At 36.4% G+C, this 22,660-nt stretch overlaps 1 protein-coding gene across 2 annotated transcripts; it reads left to right on the forward strand.

Moving 5' to 3' along the window:
- The first annotated feature begins 531 nt into the window (after positions 1-531).
- On the forward strand, positions 532-16,800 carry LOC132315904 (protease Do-like 8, chloroplastic). 2 transcript variants are annotated; one of them, XM_059814342.1, is made up of 13 exons: positions 532-863; positions 11,436-11,563; positions 12,276-12,358; positions 12,480-12,578; positions 12,764-12,830; positions 13,663-13,738; positions 13,869-13,935; positions 14,545-14,762; positions 14,957-15,024; positions 15,230-15,309; positions 15,620-15,706; positions 15,883-15,990; positions 16,475-16,800. In XM_059814342.1, exons 1-13 carry the CDS (start codon positions 667-669, stop codon positions 16,601-16,603), a joined length of 1,407 nt encoding a protein of 468 aa, XP_059670325.1. In that variant the 5' UTR covers positions 532-666; the 3' UTR covers positions 16,604-16,800. The 2 variants fall into 2 exon arrangements, with proteins under 2 accessions (XP_059670325.1, XP_059670326.1); XM_059814343.1 differs by having other exon boundaries at positions 11,436-11,552; positions 12,268-12,358.
- Positions 16,801-22,660: the final 5,860 nt, after the last annotated feature.

The following is a 22,660-nucleotide window of genomic DNA, read 5'->3' on the forward strand; positions in this document are numbered from 1 at the left end:
ACAACTTTTACATGATGTTTTTGAAAATTGTTGGCTTTGAGACCATTTTATTAATTTTGAGTCAGAATTATCTACTAGAGTGACCCAGTGTGTTATAATGTTTTTAAAATATTAAAATTATGTTTTAACATATTTGTTCTATATTTTAACTCAATTTTAAAACACAAAAGTATAGAATAAATTTGTTAAAACATTAAAAAGATATTTCAACACACTTAAATTGTGTTTTAACACTTTTTCTTTTTATTTTTTATTAAAAAATATTTCAACACATTAAATTTTGTTTTAATACTTTTTCTTTTTTATTTTTTAAAAATTTCAACCCTTAAAACATCAGTTGAAAATATAAAACAAATGTTTTATAAATAGGATTTTAATGTGCTGAGGTTTTTTAATTCAGACATATTATTTTCTAACTGCATTATCCATAAAAAAAATTGTGTCCCTCTCTCCTCCCCACCCCCAGTCAAAACACGAATGAACATTCACAATTTCACATGGTTGAAAAACAAAAAACAAGAAGGAAAAAAAAAAAAAAATCTGTATGCAAGGTAAAATAGTGGTCTACTCTTTATTTTGGGGTTTTTCATTATCTACTTAATTGAGTTCAAGTGTCCACTACTTGTTTCTTTCGACAATATTTTGCATTTCATTCAATTTGGAGCAATGCAACTACTATTATCTTGCAATTCTTCTTCGCCCTTTATGCAATCTCATCGAGTAATCGGCGTCTCTGCAACTCCAAGACACTTGGGTCGGCGCGAGCTCTGCTTCGATGGAGTTTCCTCTGTATGTTCTTCTCAATCTGAAACACACCCAGATGACTCCAGCGCCGGTTCTTCTCATTCCTCACTCATTCAAAGGTATAACCTTTTTCTAAGCGATGCATTTGGGTTTATTAATTTGGGTTTTTCACTCATTACCCACATGTAAAATGGATGATAATTTGTGTTTGAATTTTGATGGTCTGATACTTGTATGAAGCGACATGTTTGCTTGTATTGTGGTTATTACTTCTTGGATTGTTCAAGGCTGATGCTTTAGGGTCTCTTTGGCAGCTTTTCATGCTATATAGGCTCTTTTTTTTTTTTTTTTTGGATAAGTAAAATTATTGAAAGACGCTCAAAAGGGGAGCGGAACCCAAAGGAAAACACGAGGCCAAAAAGCGCCTCAAGCCTCCAAAGAGGCCAAAAAAATAACAATCTTCTCAATAGATTTATAGTCTCTTCCATAAACCCAACAAAAAAGAGTGAAAATAATAGAGAACTTAGACATAGAAATAGGCTTCTCCTTTCCATTGAAATATCTCCAATTTCGCTCGAGCCAAATGCTCCACGAAATATAAAGAGGCGTAGCCCTCCAAGCATCCTGAATGAGGGCCCCTACTGAAAAAACCTCTCCAAGCCTCAATCAGCCCTCTAGAGGAACACGGCATGACCTAAGGGATCCTAAACAAGCCAAACATCAAATCCCAACAGTCCCTGGCCATGCTACAATGTAACTGGAGGTGATTGACTGTCTCCTCATCATGCAAACACAAATAGCAACGATTAACCACCGCCTGATTCCTCCTCCGCAAATTATCCTGGGTTAAAATCCTACCCCAGACAGAAGTCCAAGCAAAGAAGGCCACCTTGAGAGGAGCCTCAGAACGCCAAATAGACTTCCAAGGGAAAGGACCACTAGAACCAACCGTAAGACACCTGAAAAAGGACCGAACCTCGAAGCGACCCTGAGAGCTAGGACCCCAGAGCCAACAATCAGACTCCCCAGCTGTAATCACCTGGCGATACAATAACTCCAAAAAGCGAGTAACCTCCTCAATCTCCCAATATTGAAAATGTCTCCTAAACTGAACATCCCAAGACAGCTTCCCGTTATCAAGATGATAACAGTCAACCATGAAGGCCTGCTTATGGGAAACAATCCTGTAAAGCCTTGGGAAAGCGAGAGCAAGAGGAAGCTCCCCACACCAACGGGCAGTCCAAAATCTGATTCTCCTGCCATTCCTGATCCAAAAACGGACATGCTTGCTGAAATCATTCCACCCCTTCCGAATAAAAGTCCAAACCCCCACCCCTCTAGGACCACGCACCTCAAGAGAACTCCACCCTCCACAACTCTCCCCAAATTTGATCGCAATAACCCTCCTCCAAAGCCAACGCCTTTCCACCCAAACCTCCAAAGCCATTTCCCAAGGAGAGCCTTATTAAAAGGCAACAACCTCCTAATCCCTAAGGGTGTGTTTGGTAGGGTTGATTTGGAGGGATAGGAAGAGAAAAGAAAAGAGGATAGTGTGAAAATGTATTTGGGTGGGTTAAGTGGAGAGAAAAGAGAGGATAGGGAGAGATAGGGAGGGATAGCTATCCCTCCCTATCCCTTTTATGCTTTCTTTCCTAATTTGAGAAGATAGGGAGTGATAGTAAGTTATAAATTATTAATACCAAAAATACCCTCTACAAATCAACATATAGAAAAGTAATTCTATTTATGTCCCAATATGCTTAGTGGAATGCAAGGATGTATGACAATGCTAAAGTTATTAAAAATTTTAGGATGGGAAGGGATTGAGTCAGATAGGTATAACAGATACAACAAAAATAAAATTTTCACATGCTCATAAAAAAGGTTAAAGACTGTTATTAGCTTCAACCATGTTGAATGGTTCATTTTAGCCTTGTGATACTTTTTCTTTTTTTCTTTTTATTTTTTACTTTTGTTTTTACCCATGGCATTGAACTATAAAAAAGAAACAAGATTTTGAAAATGGATAATATATGAAGTGGTTATGAAATGGTAGGACAGTAATTTGGTCACTATCCTTTCTTTTCTTTCTCTCCTCTATCTTATCCAAACAAGAATAACTATCCTTTCTTTTCTTTTCTCCCTTATCCATCCAAACACGAATAGAATTTATTACTATCCTTTCTTTTCTTTTCTTTTCTCTCATAACTAATACTATCATTTTTTTTTCTTTTCTCTCCTATTTATCCAAACACACCCTAAGCCTCCATTCTAAATCGGGTAACACATTTGCTCCCAGCGCACCAGATGATACTCCCCACACACCTTGAAGGAGCTCCCAGAGGTAGCCCAAGGTAAGAAATGGGAAAAGTGCCAGTACGACATCCGAGAATCTAAGCAAACGTCTCAATCTCAGGGACCTCCCCAACCGGCACCAAGACGCTCTTACCGACATTCACCTTCTATCTAGAGACGACATAGAACCAAACCAGAACGCATCTTAGATATCTCAACTAGGATGCATTAGCATCACAAAGCACTAAAGTATCATCGGCAAACATCAAGTGGGAGATCTCCAACTGACTAGCAACATCCCTACCCACTCGAAAACCTCTCAAAAAACCCAACTCGACCGCCCTCTTAATCAATCTACTGAAGGCCTCTATCACAAAAAGAAACAAGAAAGGAGAGAGCGGATCCCCTTGTCTCAATCCCCTCGAAGAAGAGAAAAAACCCGTCAGAGCTCCATTCATAAGGACAGAGAAACGGGCACTCAAGATACAAAAAGAATCCATGACCTCCAATGCACTCCAAACCCCATCCTCTCCATCAAGTAGAGGAGGAAATTCCAGCTCACATGATCGTACGCCTTCTCAATGTCCAACTTACACAAAACACCCGGATCCCCACTACTCAATCTGGAATCCACACACTCACTGGCAATAAGAACTGAGTCTAAACTCTGACGACCTCCCACAGAGACATTCTGAGAGTCAGAAATGACACCATCCAAGACTTTCCTCAACCTAAAAGCCAAGACTTTAGCAATCAATTTGTAGAAGCACCCAACCAAACTAATAGGCTGAAAATTCCTAATATCCAGCACCCCTCCCTTTTTCGGAATGAGGGCAAGAAAAGTGGCATTTAAGCTCTTCTCTTATTTTTATTTTGTTTCCTAGTTCTTAGTTTTGGGGTAATAAGAGGAGAAGTGGAAGACCAAAGTTCACGTTGGTATTACGTGGATTGACGGAGGCTATGGCCTTAAATAGAGCAAAATGGAATTATAAGATTCATGTAGCCAACCCAAGTACTTGGGAAAAAGGCTTGGTTGTTGTTGTTGTAGTTCTTGGGTTTTGGGTTTTTGTAAAATTTCACCAAAGCATTGATTTTTGGTAATATTCCATATATATATATATATATATATATATATTTTCCTTGTTGATGTAGGACAAGAGAGCAGCCTTAAATAGCTAAGAACTCAAAGAATTCAGAGTCTGAAAGTTCAAGAACTAGGGCAGAAATTTGGAGGTTTGATAGTAGAAATGTAGAAAACCAAAGGAGAAGTGGTTGTTAATTAAAATAAACAGAGCTATAGTTCAAAATATTAGTAGAGAGAAATGATTGAAAACAACAAAAACCTACTGGAATCACACCAACAGGTCCAGGTATCACACCTAGAGAAGGCCTCACACCCTCACAAATTGTGAATCACTCACAAAGAAATCTCAAAGATATTTTTATTCATTCCTTGACTGACTCAGCAAGTTTACATCATACCCTTCTTATAGCAACTTATGATCCTCAGACTACCCCATGATTAAGGTAATCAAAAGTTGACTCTATAGCATAATAAAAGTAATCACCCCGTAATTGAGGTAATCAATATTTGACTCTAGCATAATAAAAGTAATTACTATGGACGGATGTAATATGATCGAAATTGATGTAAGCTACCATAATTATGCAATTTGACCAAATCCCCCTAATTATGCAAGACTCCAAGTGGACCCATCGTCTAGCATGTGCCAAATTAAGGTTTGAGCCTTAGATCCCTCCTTGCCACCCTTTTATATACCTTAAAAGGCTGCTGCCACTGCTCTCTATCAATTCTCCCTGGCTTGGAAAAACTTGACCCCGGCGAGGTAAATGCATAAAATTGTTCATAGAGGTCTGGTGTCGCTAATCCATGTACAATCAGAAAGTGGCCGTCCTTTCCACTTAACGTGGAATTTTTGATAACCGCCAGCCCTTGTTGAAACAAGTTGATGATCAACAACATCTTCTATTTCCTCCTTTACATGTGGGGCTGGGGGAAGGCGAGTGGTAGGATCAACAAGAAATGGATCAGCAAAATGGCCTGAATGCAAGGTGAGATCTTCATTGTTGAAGACTTTACTGATACCCATCTCTTCTGGTAGGTCAAGAACATAAGCATTGGAGCTAATTTTCTTGAGAACTTTGTATGGGCCAGCACTCTTTGCGTGAAGCTTCTTATAAGCACCTTTAGGATATCGTTCCGGTCTTATTCGCACCATAACCATATCTCCTTCCTCAAATTCAGCAATCTTCCTCCGCAAATCAGCTTGTGTTTTGTAAGTCTCATTGCTCATTGCAATCTTCCTTCGAACTTCCGCATGGATGTCTCTGATATGCTTACTAAAAGCATCAGCTTCAGCACTAGGGCGTGCCACAATTGGTAAAGGAACTAAGTCAATTGGTTTCCGAGGACATAAACCTGTCACAATCTCAAACGGGCTGCGCCCTGTGGATCTGTTTACAGAACTGTTGTAGGCAAATTCAGCCATAGGAAGAATCTGGTCTCAGCTACTAATATGGTCACCAACAAGACAGCGAAGCAAATCACCCAAGCTGCGATTAATAACCTCAGTTTGGCCGTCAGTTTGGGGGTGAAAAGAAGAGGAAAACTTCAGCCTTGTATTCAGCATCTTCCATAATGTGCGCCAAAAATAACTCATAAATTTTGTATCTCGATCAGAAACAATGGTGTTTGGCAATCCATGAAGCCGAACAACTTCTTGAAAGAAAAGCTTGGCAATGTGGACAGCATCAGATGTCTTGGAATAAGGAATGAAGTGTGCCATTTTTGAAAAACGATCCACAACAACAAATATAGCATCATGACTGCGACTTGTTTTAGGCAACCCAAGAACAAAGTCCATGCTTAAATCTTGCCACGGCTCATGAGGGACTGGGAGTGGCGTATATAAACCTGTATTTTTCTTTCTTCCCTTGGATATTTGACAAGTTCTGCAATGAGAAACAATTTTGGCCACATCCCATTTCAAACTTGGCCAAAAAAAACGATCTTCCACCATGGCAATGGTCTTATCTCTTCCAAAATGACCTGCTGCCCCACCAGCATGCAACTCCCATATCACATGTTCACGAAGAGACGTCTTAGGCAAACAAAGTTGAGTTCCTTTGAAGCGATAACCATCATGTACCGAATAATCAGGATATGTACCCTGCTGTCCAGCTATCAAATCAGCATGTATGATGCTAAAGTCCGTGCAAGATAAGTAATCTCGTTTAAGCATATCGAAACCAAGAACTTGAACAGCCATGGAGGCAAGAATATGAACAACTTGGCTAAGTGCATCGGCTGCCTTGTTCTCAACACCAGCTTTATGTTTGATGACAAATGAGTACTCTTGCAAGAATGAAACCCACTTCCCATGTCGGTGGCTTAACTTCCTTTGGGAGTTAATATATTTGAGGGCCTCCTGATCAGAATACAAAACGAACTCCCTAAAAAGAAGGTAATGACGCCAGTAGCGAAGTGCTTGAATCACAGCGTAAAATTCTCTGTCATAAGTGGAATACCTTTGCTTTGCTTCATTAAGTTTCTCACTAAAATATGCAACCGGATGTCCTTCTTGACTGAGTACGCCTCCAATTCCGACCTGTGAAGCATCACATGCAACTTCAAACACTTTTGACAAGTCTGGAAGGCGTAAAATAGGAGCTGCAGTCATTCTTTTCTTCACTTCTTCGAAAGCCTCTGCTGCTGCCTTTGTCCAAACAAACTGGCTGTTCTTCATACAATTGGTGATAGGGGCCATTATTGTGCTGAAATTTCTAATAAATCGCCGATAGAATGAAGCTAGCCCATGAAAACTCCGTGCTTCCTGCAATGTGCTGGGAATTGGCCAATCTAGAATTGCTTTCACTTTATCAGGATCAGCTTCTACCCCTTTGGAAGAAACAACAAAGCCCAAAAACACCACACTCGGCAACATGAAGGAACACTTCTTCAAGTTCATGTAAAGCTTCTCTTGGCGGAGAACTCTCATAACTTGTTGAGGGTGGGAAATATGTTCCTCCCTCGTTTTGCTGTAGATTAAAATATCATCTAAATAAACAACCAGAAAACGACCAATAAAGGGCCGCAATACCTGAGTCATGAAGCGCATGAATGTACTAGGGGCATTGGAAAGACCAAATGGCATAACAAGCCACTCGTAGAGTCCATCTTTTGTCTTGAAAGCTGTCTTCCATTCATCCCCGGGCCTTATGCGAATTTGATGGTAGCCACTTTTCAGATCTATCTTTGAAAATATACAAGAACCAGCCACCGTGTCTAGCAAATCATCGATTCGAGGAATAGGAAACCGATACTTGATTGTAATCTTGTTGATGGCGCGACTGTCAATACACATGCGCCAACTACCATCCTTCTTTGGTGTGAGCAAAGCTGGGACAGCACAAGGACTTAAGCTTTCCTGGATAAATCCTTTGGACAGCAGCTCATTAACTTGCCTCAGAAGCTTGGCATGCTCGCTTGGATTCAAACGATAAGCTGGAAGGTTAGGCTATGGAGATCCCGGTACCAAGTCGATCGCATGCTGGATATTACGTAGAGGAGGGAATTCATTAGGGAGATCTTCAGGAGATAAATCTGAGAAATCTGACAGCAAATTGGCGACCTCTGATGGCATTGAAGAATCATGAACAGCAGCAGTTTCTTTGATTTCCCTTGCTACAACAGCATATACAACACCCATCTCTTTACTTTCCAATTGAAACCTCTTCTTGGAAAGGAGATTGAGGGGCTTTTTCTTGTTTTTCGCATCATCTACAGCCTGTCCACCTTTATATTTCTCCATTTCAGCTGAGGACATAGGCTTCAAAATAATTTGCTTGTTGTTAAACAAGAAAGTGTATGTATTCTCCTTCCCATAATGATACACATCTCGATCATAAATCCAAGGCCGCCCAAGAAGAATATGTGTCACTTTCATGGGAATTACATCACACCAAACAGAATCATTATAAGCTCCACAAGAGAAAGAAACGAGACTACGTTGAGTTACTGGAATAGAAGTACTATCTATCCACGCCCCTTTGAATGGTTGTGGATGTGGTTGGACTGAAAGCTTGAGGCGCTCAACCGTGGCTGCAGACACAACATTCATGCAACTTCCGCCATCAATAATGACCTTTCGAGCTTGATTTCCACAACGAACTAGCATTTGAAAAATAGATGTGTGCTGCCAATCTTTATCTTCAACTTCAGGGGCTGCAAGGATGTGCCTCACAACGGAGATTGATGGAACATCTTCATCCTCTTCTAGATCATCAGGGTTGTAGTTCCCATAGTCAAACATGTTCCCATTGTCCTCTCCCCCATGTTCTTCAGGCTCTTCTTCAGGCATTATCCCAATGTGTAAATTTTTCTTTGGACATTGGTATGCCATGTGACCTGTTTCTCCACATTTGAAGCACTTGTTACTCCTTCCACTACCTTTGTTGGCCACAATACTCTTCCCTTTAGGATCAGCCATGTTAGAAAAGGGCAGTTTTGATCCAGCATTTCCACCAGTCGGCTGCATTGTTACTGATTGTGTGCTGCGATTTCCATCACTGGACTTCTTGGGTGCTGCATCCCAGGTTTGATATCCAGATCTTCGTGCCATTTGATAACTCAAGTATTCCTCCATGTCCAATGCAACCTGAAAAGCATGTTCAACACCATATAATGACTGGCGAAGCAATTCCCTTCTGATATCAGACCTTAGACCAGCCTTGAATCTTGCAAGTGTTTGCCGCGGGTCTTCCACAACTTGACTTCTAGTCTTTAACTCATCAAATCTTTGCATATATTCTGCGACTGACAGGCTGCCCTGCTTTAGATTGATAAGTTGATCACACAGTTTGTCATGGTAATTGGCTGGCATGTATTTCTCTCGAAGCTTTGCCTTTATTTCTTGCCATGTGCTGATTGGTGGTTGTCCCAGCCTCCTAATATCCCCTTCAACACCAGTCCACCATATTTTTGCTAGGCCCACAAGCTTCATTCTAGCAAATCTCACTCTACGATCATCACTCATATCATACCAATCAAAATATTCTTCAATCGAAGCAAGCCAATCCGAAAATATAGTAGGATCAGCCTTACCTTCAAAATCTGGCACCTCCATTTTAATTTTCTTTGTGATATCCCCAGCGTTATCATGTGGCACCTGATAATTCATTCCCAGCAGATTTCTCGGAAACTCGAACATTTGGTGTGGTGGTGGATCAGCCCTCACATTCTGCCTTTGCTGCATATTTAAAGGATGTTGTTGCTCTCGACTACTGCCATCATTTGTACTGGATGCAGCAGGAGCAAAATTGTTAATAGGCTGACACATTCGAGCTTCTAACTCATTGAATCGGACATTCAACCCATTGAGCTGCTCCATAAGCTTAGATATCAGCTCATCTTGCTGATTAATACCCGATCTTTCATTTCCTGATTGTGTTGACATGATGTCAACTCAAGCTCTGATACCAAAAACTGATGTAGGACAAGAGAGCAGCCTTAAATAGCTAAGAACTCAAAGAATTCAGAGTCTGAAAGTTCAAGAACTAGGGCAGAAATTTGGAGGTTTGATAGTAGAAATGTAGAAAACCAAAGGAGAAGTGGTTGTTAATTAAAAAAAGCAGAGCTATAGTTCAAAATATTAGTAGAGAGAAAGGATTGAAAACAACAAAAACCTACTGAAATTACACCAACAGGTCCAGGTATCACACCTAGAGAAGGCCTCACGCCCTCACAAATTGTGAATCACTCACAAAGAAATCTCAAAGATATTTTTATTCATTCCTTGACTGACTCAGCAAGTTTACATCATACCCTTCTTATAGCAACTTATGACCCTCAGATTACCCCATGATTAAGGTAATCAAAAGTTGACTCTATAGCATAATAAAAGTAATCACCCCGTAATTGAGGTAATCAATATTTGACTCTAGCATAATAAAAGTAATTACTATGGACGGATGTAATTTGATCGAAATTGATGCAAGCTACCATAATTATGCAATTTGACCAAATCCCCCTAATTATGCAAGACTCCAAGTGGACCCATCGTCTAGCATGTGCCAAATTAAGGTTTGAGCCTTAGAACCCTCCTTGCCACGCCTTTTATATACCTTAAAAGGCTGCTGCCACTGTTCTCTATCACTGGTTGTTGGTTGTGAAGACTTTTTACAAACCAAGCTGTTTGTTATATTTATGAAAAGGGTAAGTTGTTAATTAGAGTTGCATAGTCTGAGGACAAATTTTCTAAAGGTGGCAGTTAGAGTTGAGATGGGCAATTGCTGCATTGGTGCTGGCTATTAGTAATTGAGTTAGTGGTGAACTGGTGATGTGGTGAGAGTGGAGAGGTTTTAATGGTGGTTCTATGATTGGAGGTGTTTATTTGGTGATGATAGAATCAAGAGGTCTTTTTATCTCTTTTTCTTAGTGATTTAGAACAGAGCAAATAGTCAGATGTAGGAGAATGTCTAGGAATTTCCATCTCAGGATTTAGAATATATTGGTGTTGATATAGTTTTTTTATTAGAATCCAAGCGGAGGAGTTTATATTGATTGAATACAGAAAGAGAAGACTACTTGTTTTCTGCTTTGCTAGGTAAGGTATACGAAGAAAAAGCTGATTTGGCTTTGTTTACAATGGAACTTTTTGACTTTGTTTACAATGAAACTTACAAAAAAAATTCGTTTTTCAAACTTTAGCTTGTGCACAAATATAGCAGGCCTTTCTTGGATCCATGTGAATTACTATTAGATTCAAATTGGGTTGGGTTAGAATGGAGTTTTTAACCGGGCTCATGTCCTGATTTTAACTTCAAAAATTCACTAGGATTAGGCATACCAAAAAGAGGAGTATCAAAAACTCCTTGATTGTGGACAGGATGTTGGCGGCCGCGGCACTGTTGGAGTATGAAGTTGCAGTAGCATTAATGTTGTGGTGGCATAAAAGTGGCTTAATGGTGGTAGTCACAGTAAGGATGTGGTATTACACTGGACTTTGGTCACTGTGGAGGTCTGATGCTGGTGTGTCGGTAGTGATGCTAATGTTGGTGGTGAGAGTGCTGGCCATGGTAGTGCTGGTGCCTAGTGGGTGAATATGGTTGTATGATATACGGCCATGAGTTGTGATGCAATTTTTTTTCTTATTTATTTACTTATTTTAAAATGTACATTTGCCGCTCGAAATGCATACTTTCATGTGTATAATTTTTGGCTTCTAAATACTAGAAACATGTTCAAAAAATGCATGGAGTTTGGCTTTCATTTTGCCATTTTTGCTGATTTTGTAATCTAATTTTGTATTATTCTTATTTGCTTATTTAATTTTATTTAAAACTTTTTTTTTTCTTCATCTCTCTAATGTTTATAGGGCTGATCGAGATTATAGCAAAGATTTGCACGAAATGATTCAGAAAAACTCTCCTTCCACAACACGCCGGATGTTGTTTGCCAGTGTATTCATGTATTCTTGTTATCATCCTTCAAGGTACTTATCAGGTTGGCACAGTTCATCTTTGTTTCCTTTGAAATTTTTGACCAAATTGAGTGAAGGGTACAATATAGATCAGATTAATTTTTAGATCACAAGTACCTTGTGAAATCTTTAGTTACTTCATTGTGGCTCAAATTTTGTAATCCTATTTTTTTTCCCTAATTAAAATTTTCATTGAAACAGGGCTCCCATTACGAACTGAGATAGGATGAATACCCCTTAAACAGTTTTATTTATTTATCAGTTTAATGTATCTTATTAACCTATAACCTATTACAATGTAAAAGCATTTCATGTCAATAGCTTTTACTTGTTCCTTTACCAGTCTTGATCAATATGGGTGCAAATTGTAAATTGAAAAGGCTGTTATCTAGTGTTGCCGCCTGTTGATAAGAGTGGATTGGTTACTGATATAACGTTTTGCATTATGTACAAAATGGCTGCCGTCAGACTTGAATAATGTTATTAAGCTTTGCAAGCCAAGCGTTTACCATTGTACCAAACAATTGCCATTGTGCAATTCATAAATTTGTAATTCAACATTTCATTTTTTATTATATGTAAAATGGTGAACTAAAGATCCATAGGCTTGGCGTAGGCTCATCAAAGTTCATTACCCTTTCATCTGCTCTTGTAAATTACCCAGCTTCATGTTTTGGAACCAGTGTATTAATATGAGGCTTGCTGCTGATCACATGATAAATTTTAGATATGCAGCTCATGCTTTAGGGGATCCATCTGTGACTGTTGAAGAAGTAACACCCACTGTTTATCGTTCTGGGACGCTATTCCCTTCCGAGGTTTATTTTCAACTATATCCTATTTGTTCATATTTTCAAATCTGAATGGTTTGTTTTAAATTTCACACTTCTGTATACTGGATGTTTATGGCAGGTCAATTGATATGTGTCTACTTGGCAGGAAAGAATTGTCCAACTTTTTGAGAAGAACACTTACTCTGTTGTCAACATCTTTGACGTGACATTGCGCCCCCAACTTAATGTTACGGGTGTGGTTGAGGTAATGTTGTTCATTAAGTGCAAGGTTTGTTTTTGTGTACTTTTCTGGTATTTAGAACAAAACAATGAACCCACAGTGCTTACAAGTTCATGAATTGTTCTTGGTTATATCTTGAATTCCATGCTTCTACATTTCTACATCTATAACATGGTTGCAATACAAATATCTTTATATACATAATGCAGGTCCCTGAAGGAAATGGTTCTGGAGTAGTCTGGGATCAGCAAGGGCACATTGTAACAAATTATCATGGTAAGAACTGGTAATGGATTTGCAGTGCTTTTATCAATTAGTTTTCAGTTTGATGGATGGAATGGATTTGATTTGACAACCAAATATTCTGTTGAAAGAAAGTACTCACTTCGTGCTGCTTAAGTGTTACCTTATCTATTATGTTGGAGGGATCACAAATTGTGCTAAGTAAAAATTTCACTTTGTTTACGATTAGTTTGTGATTTGTTGTCAACTTGTTTCTTACAAAAAAAAATGATTAGTGGAATATGTTATAGTGTTTTTTTTGGCGCTGTTTCATCATGGTGAGTTCTTTACAGTCTTATGTATGGTTTCATTTTCATCTGCTTATTTTTTTTAACAGTTCAGTCGATATTTGATGGTTGTTGAATGCAATATGCAATCATGAACTGTAGTATAAATGTTACATTGACCACTTACTTAAAAAAAGTTATGTTAAGCTGTTAATGGATGATTGTAATTTAGGCTCCGTTTGTTTCGATGTAAAATATTTTTTTCAGAAAATGTTTTCATTTTCTAGGTAAATTTTTTATTTTTTTATTTTTACTTTTCGGTGTTTGGCAAAGGTTTAGGTCGAGGTTGAGGTCGAGTCCTTCGGGTAGGATGTGTATAATAACTTACCAAAAATTGATAGATAAATTATTTTTGTTAGATTTTAATATTTTTTTCTTCGTAAATATTTTACGACAAACAAACACCAGAAAATAAAAAAATATTTTCTGAAAAATATTTTACATTCAAACAAATGGAGCCTTAATGCTAGTCAATCAACTTCAGATTACTATAATGGGTATGATATTCTAAATTAACTATTCATTTCTGTATTGCCCAGTAATTGGTAATTCCCTTTCAAGAAATTCAAGCCGTGGGCAAGTTGTTGCAAGAGTAAATATTCTTGCTTCAGACGGGTAAGATTTAGCCTTCACAATTATTGATCAATAAATTTGCATTACTGGGTAGTCAATCTTTGCTTAAGTTGGTAGAGATACACAATTTATTGTTCCTCCCAGTTCCTTATTGTGTTTAGTTTTCTTAAAGGGTACCAAAGAATTTTGAGGGTAAGTTGATTGGTGCTGACCGGGCTAAGGATCTTGCTGTCTTGAAGGTATGCTTTCTTTGCAATCTTGTGTTATTTTCTTAATGCATGACACTTTATTCACCAACTTTTGTTACTAGTTTTACTACTTCACTCTTACATATTTTGGCTAACTTGATGAAGTTCTTGTATATCTTTTTTTTGCTTGTGTCACTGTGTGTGGAAATTGGGTGTTTTCTTGAGTAGCCATTCATTTTTTGTCCTGCTCTCTGTAATCTTTTTCCCAGTGTTGGAATGATCACAAACCTATAATGATATAAAATGTTTTTCAGGCATGAACCGTTCTTCCTTCTTGTTCTCACTTGTGTAAGGCAACATCATTGCTATAAGAGTGTCAAATATCATTTCCACTATCTGAGTTCCATCTTTTATCTGTCATGATTCATCACCCAATGGTCATTGAAACTATCAATTGATATCAAAAGTTCTGCACATCTGTTGTTCAATAAGTTTGCTTAAATAATCAATACATTTATTGTGGCAATGACATATATATCTCAAGGTGGTTTCAAGGTTCTTAAATGGTAGAGTTTGTTTTGTGCGATACTCTATAGTCTACCAGTTTGTCTGTTGTGTATAAATATTGAGATCGTCAACTTTTCATCTTTAATGTGCTAGGTGGAAGCCTCTGAAGAACTCTTGAGGCCTATTAATGTGGGGCAGTCATCTTCTTTAAGAGTTGGCCAACAGTGTTTAGCTATTGGAAATCCATTTGGTTTTGACCATACCCTCACTGTTGGGGTTATTAGTGGACTGGATAGAGACATATTTAGTCAAACGGGAGTCACAATTGGTGGGGGAATTCAGACAGATGCAGCCATCAATCCTGGGAACAGGTCATTTGTTGGACTTTTCGCACTGATGAAAAAAACACTTTAATTGAGAGATCTTACTCTTCCTGTAACATCTAAAAATATCTGATCCAGTTTCTCCACCTGTTTATTATTTCTGTAAATCTTTTCATTTCTCAGTAAGAAATCTAGTTTAACTTGTGCACCACAACTGTGTGGTTTTCCTTTAATTCTGGCAGTGGAGGTCCTCTGTTGGATTCAAAAGGAAATTTAATTGGGATTAACACAGCAATTTTTACTCAGACAGGTAGTTTCCATCTCTATCTTATTTGCGTCATTTATGTTTCAAAGCCAAAAAGGAACAATTTAAGTTTCATAATGAGACCAGAAAAGCATTAGCTGATGCCTTATACTTGGGAAATGAAACCTCTTCAGATGCCTTTTATTATTATTATTATTGATGTTGTTGTTATTATTGATGTTGTTGTTGTTTGTTTATTTTCGCATGGCAGGGACATCAGCTGGTGTAGGGTTTGCCATACCGTCCTCAACCGTGTTAAAGATAGCACCTCAGTTGATCCAATTTGGAAAAGTATGTTTTGTTTCTAATCATCTGTGCTGCTGGGATTTTGTTAGCTTATAGTCAAGGAACCCTTTATTTCTTCTTTGGTATTATCATGTCTTTTTTATTAGCTCTCCACTAATCTGATCTTCCAGTATTCTTTGGTTCTCTGCGGAATTCTGGTTATTGGAAGCACTGTCAATATATTGACTTCCATTTCAAAATAATGGAAAGTGTTTCTTTATAATTTTTGTTATTTCTTTGTTGCTTTTTTTTTTTTTTTTTTTTGTGATAGATGTTATTTATTTATGATATTTATATCACGTTTTATACATCTTAGGTTGTTCGAGCTGTTCTAAATGTGGATATTGCTCCTGATCTGGTTGCAAATCAACTTAATGTTCGAAATGGAGCTCTGGTTTTGCAGGTACACCTTCATGATCATAGTTGTCATTGTACCCATTCGTGGATTTTATTTTATTTTATTTTATTTTATTTTATTTTATTTTATTTTTTTTCATATTTGGTGTTGTATAACTTTTACCACTTTTTATCGCTGTCAGATCACCTATATTTTCTCCAATTTACGGTATTGTGCTGTAGGTTCCTAGGAATAGTCTTGCAGCCAAGGCCGGGCTACTTCCCACTACAAGGGGCTTTGCTGGAAATATTGTACTTGGGGATATTATTGTAGCAGTGAACAACAAACCTGTGAGCTGCCTCTTTTTCCAACTGCCATTTTAATATTTGTGTATGGTTCTCATATTATTAAGCCACAAGATCAAGCGCTTGCATGTTGATGGAATGAAGCTGAAAAAATTTATATAATTTTGGTAAATTTAGATGTTCTCTTCTTAAGATATATTGGTGCACATAGATGTCAAGCCATACCAATATGTTTAACTTAACTAATTAAATTTCCTTTCGTTTTCAAAGCATCTGGATATAGTGTATTTCATTTGTGCGAGCATTGTTGCTAAAGTCCTGGTCCACCATCTTTCTTAGGAGTCAAGAGCGGGCACTATATAGTTGTGCAAAAAATTGTTGAAAGAGTACCCTACTAATAGGATTTACCGAAACATTTTAGCATTCTGTTGGATTGAATATGGAGTATAACTTACTTCTTTGTGTTCTTATGCAGTTTACCTTTATAATTTTCAGCATAATTTACTCGTGCATTCTTTGCTTTAAACAGGTTCGAAGTAAAGCAGAGTTATACAATACATTGGATGAATTCAGTGTAGGGGATAAAGTCCTCTTTAAGATTCAGAGGGGTAATGAGAACTTGGAGCTGCCTATAGCTTTAGAGGAAAAAGATTCGTGATATACGGCCGCCTGGTACATTTTTCCGCAGGTTGCTCTTTGCCATGTTGATTGTTGTATAATGGGGTGATGTAGGACGTTAGCTCTTGTATGCTCAATTGTTTGTTGAACTTTGATTCTAGATTTTTTTTTTTTTAGCAAGAATTAATTTCTATATGTGCTCAATCTTTTCAATCATCTAGCAAGACCTATTTCTTATATGCTAACCTTTCTGAAACATTTTCATACTGATGAACCAATAATCACCTGATTGAGTTGGTTTTTAAGGGGCATGCTTGGATATATATATATAACTAATATCTTTCCATTTTGTTTTCCATTTTCTCTCGGGGTTGATTACTTCAGAAAGTATGGCGTTTCTCTTGAATACATTTCTACAAGAGGAAGAAGGTATTGAAATTTTCATGCATTTCTATATCTCATGTTGTAGTATAGATTAGCTAGGCTGTCTCATCAAGCTTATCGAACACGATCATCAGCGGAGTATACGAAGGATTATATATACACAGCCTTTTCTCTGCATGCAGAGAGACTATTTATTGTTTCAAATCCATGGCTTCAATGATCACGACAGAGCAAGCTAACTGTTGGTTGCTTCCTCTATCATATTAGATGCTACAAAAGTTCATAATGGTGCTTAGATTTGGATTTCATTCTTACCCTTTGTCAAAGAATATATAAAAGATTTAGAAAGGAAAAAAAAAAAAAAAAAAAAACATTTACTAGGGAAAGGAAGCTTATAATTATTCTTCATATATATAAGCCTAATGATCCTTCATGTATGTGTCTCTGAAACCCAAGGTCTTTTGTTGGGCTCTCTATCAATTCCTAGGCTATCATGTATGTGTCTCTGAAACCCAAGGTCTTTTGTTGGGCTCTCTATCAATTCCTAGGCTAACATAGGCCAGCCAATTGGGCTTCTCAATATGGATAGCCCTGTAAGACCATTTTGGTAAATGATATCAATAAGGAAAATCGGGCTCCCTTTTAAGGCTTGAATTTGGTACTAAATGGTGGGAACACAAGCCCAGCTCACATACTAATGGTTCTAGCTGATGCAAACTTGGACCCAATGGTTATTCTTTCTGAGACCCAAAAACTGATTGAAGCCACGGTCTTTGAGGCCCAAGTGGTGTGGTTACATGGTCCACAAATTGACGTTGGGGGTTTGACCCTTTGAGCCTAAGGTTTGACTTCTTTAAACTTGGATCACATCCTAGTTTTATTACCAGAGCGATGATATATATAAATATATATATATTATATATATACCAACCAAAACTAGCCGAATTCTTGCAATGAAGTGGGCTCCATGTGGCTCCCACTTTAATGTTACCAAGGAATGGCAGTGGAAGGTTTGCCTAGGTTTTTATCCACCCCTCTTCTGGACAAAAATTATTCTTATTATTATAAATTAATAAAGTTCAGAATTATTGGAATTGCTAAGCCATCACCAATCAGCCGATGAAAATGATGTTTCTTGGAATATTAGGCTATTGCCGTAATTATAAATTTTCAATTTCCTACTTCAAAAAATTTTAGCTGGACAGATAAGTTTTTTTTTTTTTAATGACCTAGAACCTTCTAATCATCAAATTTATGAATATAAGGTAAATTATAGATATATGCAATTACAAACAAATTCTTTTCATATTTGATGCGTTCATATTAGGGTGGACTTGATTTTTGTTTTAACATCTAATAATCAAATAATCAGAACACACCAAGTCTAGGTAAGGAATGTGTTATTTTCTTTTCTCTTTAATTTTTAAAAAGTTTTGAAACCATTATTGGTAAATAAACAAAAATCTTGAAAGTCGAAATCATCTCGCAGGAGGATAAAGAAACAAAATGTTTCAATGTCACTAATTCTTAATATTCCGTATCAATTCAACAACGTACAAAGCGTCACATCACTCACTTATTAAAACGATATTTCATATTTATTGTTTTTGTGTGATGACCATAAAATCATATTGCCTCCAAAATTCCATCAATCATGGTCATGATTTATAATTTTTAAAATTTTTATACTTGTTTTTCATGGTCACTTCTTACCATTAGCCAATCAACTCACCCAGGTAGACCATTTTAATTGCTGTGCCATCTCCAAAACAGGGTCTCAAGTAAACCAAACCACCAACATATGTTAGATTAATTCACTATTTAAAAATATAATGTGACTATACACTATATAAATATAATATTATCTCCAACATCATCCAGTCATCAAGCTCAACCCTGTTCCTGATTTGTCTTTTACTCTTTGCTTCCAAGTCTTAAACACTATTACTTTATAGGAATCTCAGACTCCACATTTCACAATCAATTTGATAATTACCCATTGCTATATATATATATAAAATCTCGTAGTTCAATTCCAATTTCCATCATCGATGTATGTTTGTGTCCTAGATTTCCACACTTCTATATCACAAGATAAAGCCAACTTTGATTGATATTTAAAATTATAATTTGTTTAAGAATGGTACATGGAAATCTCTAGTGGCCTTACATGGGGCATACTAAAAGATAAGGTTTGAATAGTATCTTAACATGTAAGCAAGAAATTTAGAATTACGATTATGAATGTCACTATTTTATAAATTAAATCAGCTTTCAATGAGATTACCTTGAAATTGAATAGACCCTATAATATATATATATATATATATATATATTGTCATATTGTTGTTAGAGTGATGATATATCATCTCGATTTAGAAGATATTGAATTAAAAATTTGTGAGTGGGGGTGTAAGTCTCGCCACATGATATCTTTCAACTTAATATTTCGTCAGCACCTTCCGAATTTAGAAAGTGTAACATTTTTTCTTTTGCAATGATAAAATATTAAGAATTGTTAATTACCTTGAATAACCGACTCCTATTTTGTTTTTGATAAAGTAACCGTCTCTTATCTTAATAACATTAATTTTTAAAATTTTCTTATTAGAATCAAGTCAAGCGTGGTTGTAATAAAAAATTTAAGACCGATAGGAACCTGTTTGTGCTAAAAATTAAATACCGTTAAACATGTTATTTTATTTAAATTATTATTTATTTATTATTATTATTTTTTTTTTGTGTGTTTGTGCTTGCTCCTAAATGCACCACAAAATCACAAATCATGATACATGTGTGCAAGGTAAGACTCAATAATCAATAACAATTTGAACTTCAGGTTATTTCATTGTACTGTACTTATCCTGATTTCTAACATGAAGACTTGTACTCTCATTTATGTTCATAAATGAGTTTTTATTTATTTATTTATTTATTTATTTTTATTATTATTTTATCTACCCATTTTGTGGGAGTGCCTGAAGTAGTGGAGATCCGTTACTCACTTTAAGTTGACACTGTCATCGGTTCTTGTCTCACGTCGAGTCCAAATGAAAAGGATTTTGGACATATAAGGGTAGATGTCAGAATCAGATTCAATCATTTTGATAAGTCTAAACTTTGAATGAAAGACGAACTGATCGACTCTATTAATACATAATGGAATGAAATTGGGGTCAGTTTAAGAAAATAAATACAGTAGAAATTATGAACCACCAAGTATTGGGTTAATTTATAGTAAAAGCATAGTGTTACTCAACAATTAGAACATGGGTTTACAGCCATGTTTAAGAAATTAATCGCACAAAAACAGAGGTAGGGAAGCTCTGATTTGAAGACTTTGACCCATTTTTCAACTAGGGTTGCACGCATGGGTTGCAAACCCTAGGTCATGAGCGGACAACAAGGGTTCCAAACTAGGGCTACATTTGGGGATTTGACTAAAAAGATATTCTCAATTATTTTATGGTTCATCCCTTGTTCTGCATTTGCCAGACATGGTTAGCAAATTTAAGTAATTGTCATACATCAACCAAGCGCAGTGATTTTGACGCCCCTCATCATATAATGAAGCACCAGTGTAACCTTAGTGGTGAAAATTACCTTTAAAAAATATACAGATAGTGGTGAAAAGACAAAGTTACCCCTTTGATTCCATGTATTATTTATAGTGTTGGCATTTTTTAATTTATTTTTCTTTAAAGGCACCCACAATATTATCCTAAATAAGACTCGAACATTCAACTTCCTCTTTAAAGATGAGAAATCATACAATATGTACTAATACCTATTGTTACATATGGCCTTTACAGAAGAAATTTTACGAATTTTAGGTGCCCATACACCTCAAACTTGGATGAAGGTAGGATTTAAGCCCGAATTTTGTTACAGCATAATTTGTATAAATATATCTCTAAAATTTTCAATTTCTAACTCGTCCTTCCTTCTAGTTGTTTTCTACTTCAAATTTGTAGTGTCAGCATTGCATACTTTGCATTGTTAGGCAAACAGTCAATGCAAGTAGTTGGACCTCTCCTCCCTACAATTTGGTGAACTGCACTTCACAACATTACCCTTTACTAGTGTTTTCTCAAAACACTTACCACCCGTTTAAAACTGTTTGCCTAACATTACATTTTCAATGCCGCAATTACAAAACTCATTTGACCTAATTTACTAACCAATAAGATTGGATCAGCTGACGAAAGATTTATATTGTGCAAAAGAGTCGGAAGTCAATCAATGTAAATTTTGCAATATTTGTTTAGTTTAGTCTGTGTTTTTTAATTAGATACAAGGATTGGTATGAAGATGATACTATCAGAAATTTTTGACTCAAATATGAATTTTTGAGTTAAAATCTGCTGCATTGCAGAATTTATCTTCAAAATTTTGAGAATTGGACAATATAAATTTACTTTGATTCAATTCTCAGTAATGGTGATAGGCTATGTAGATGAAAATTTTGTGTTTATCAATTTGTGGCATGTATATCTACCACTACTATAATAATCTCTTTCTAACTTTTGTGAGATGTCTTTTATATTGTTTGTTCATCCTTGTTTAATTTATTTTGCAACTGGTAGTTGTTCTTTATCTTCTAGTTGGTTTGTCTCTTTGATAACTGAATACGAAATTCTGATTTAGAAATACGTTCATTTAACTCTGTTTCTGTCATTTCCACATTTCTCTACACAGTTAAAATTGCAAGACTGTTTTGCAAAATACATCATATACAAACTTCAATTAAATCGTCATTATTATTATTATTCTTACTTTAATTCCATATGAATGAGGCCGACCACATGAACTCTTTCTCTAATCCTTCATATTATAGGCCCTTTCATCTACATGAAGGGTTTTATTTATTTATTTATTTATTTATTTTTTAATATTAGAGGACAAATGATCATGTTGCAAAGCATAAAACGTCTACAAAGCATGTAAATAACCAATGATCACAATTCTCATATTTTGGATGTGACCACAAAGCACGTCCACTATATCTCAGAAGTGGATTCCCTCCTGGGGGAGTCCTGTGCACCAGACGTCATTTTGGTGCACAAATATGGAGCTCAACACGAGCCCCAAACAACATGGTTTCAAATAGCATCAAGTCAGGATGAGTATAAAGTGAATGTGTGCGTTATTTGCTAGAAAATAATAAAAAAATGGTGTTTGAAACTCTGAATTGCAGATTACTTCCTAAGTTCCTAGTAATCAGCAGACCCTAGAAATTTTTTTTCAGCTTATTCTAGCAGACTGAAAGTGAGGTTCTGGTTGTCCCCTCATAAATCAAATGGTTATTAATTACTATAATCTCAAAGGGTTGGTAGGCCCTTTTGAAATCCACATATATTGTCACACTGTGACAGGTGACGTGTTCATATATTTGGCAAGGACAATGAGGGAATAGAAGCTCTAAAAAAATGGAATGGAAGGTGACATTTTCAAATCCAATGACAACATATATGATACATATCCCAAAGGGTCTCACAATGACAGGAATTTGCATAGAATCTCTTGATTGAATATAAAGAAATTTTGAGCAATTGTATTAGAAAATTGTTTTGTGCATGATAGTCACTAAAAAAGGGTTCAAACAAAGATTATTTTGATCAGAAGATTATTTTGTCATTTTCCATTGATTAGGAGAAAATATAAGGAGATGCATACATGAGAAGGAGAGCATGAGAAGTATGAAAGTAGTTCT

The sequence above is a fragment of the Cornus florida genome, unplaced genomic scaffold (genome assembly GCF_030987335.1).
Source record: "Cornus florida cultivar Cherokee Brave unplaced genomic scaffold, ASM3098733v1 CherokeeBrave_3.0.0_Hap2_Chr07, whole genome shotgun sequence".
Taxonomy (NCBI): Eukaryota; Viridiplantae; Streptophyta; class Magnoliopsida; order Cornales; family Cornaceae; genus Cornus; species Cornus florida.

Excerpts from the sequence above, each read along its gene's own strand:
- LOC132315904 (XM_059814342.1), top strand. The coding sequence starts at position 667 with ATGCAACTACTATTATCTTGCAATTCTTCTTCGCCCTTTATGCAATCT. Across the intron at positions 11,564-12,275 it reads TCCTTCAAGGTACTTATCAG|CTCATGCTTTAGGGGATCCA; the intron begins GTTGGCACAGTT and ends TTAGATATGCAG. Across the intron at positions 15,991-16,474 it reads TAGCAGTGAACAACAAACCT|GTTCGAAGTAAAGCAGAGTT; the intron begins GTGAGCTGCCTC and ends TGCTTTAAACAG.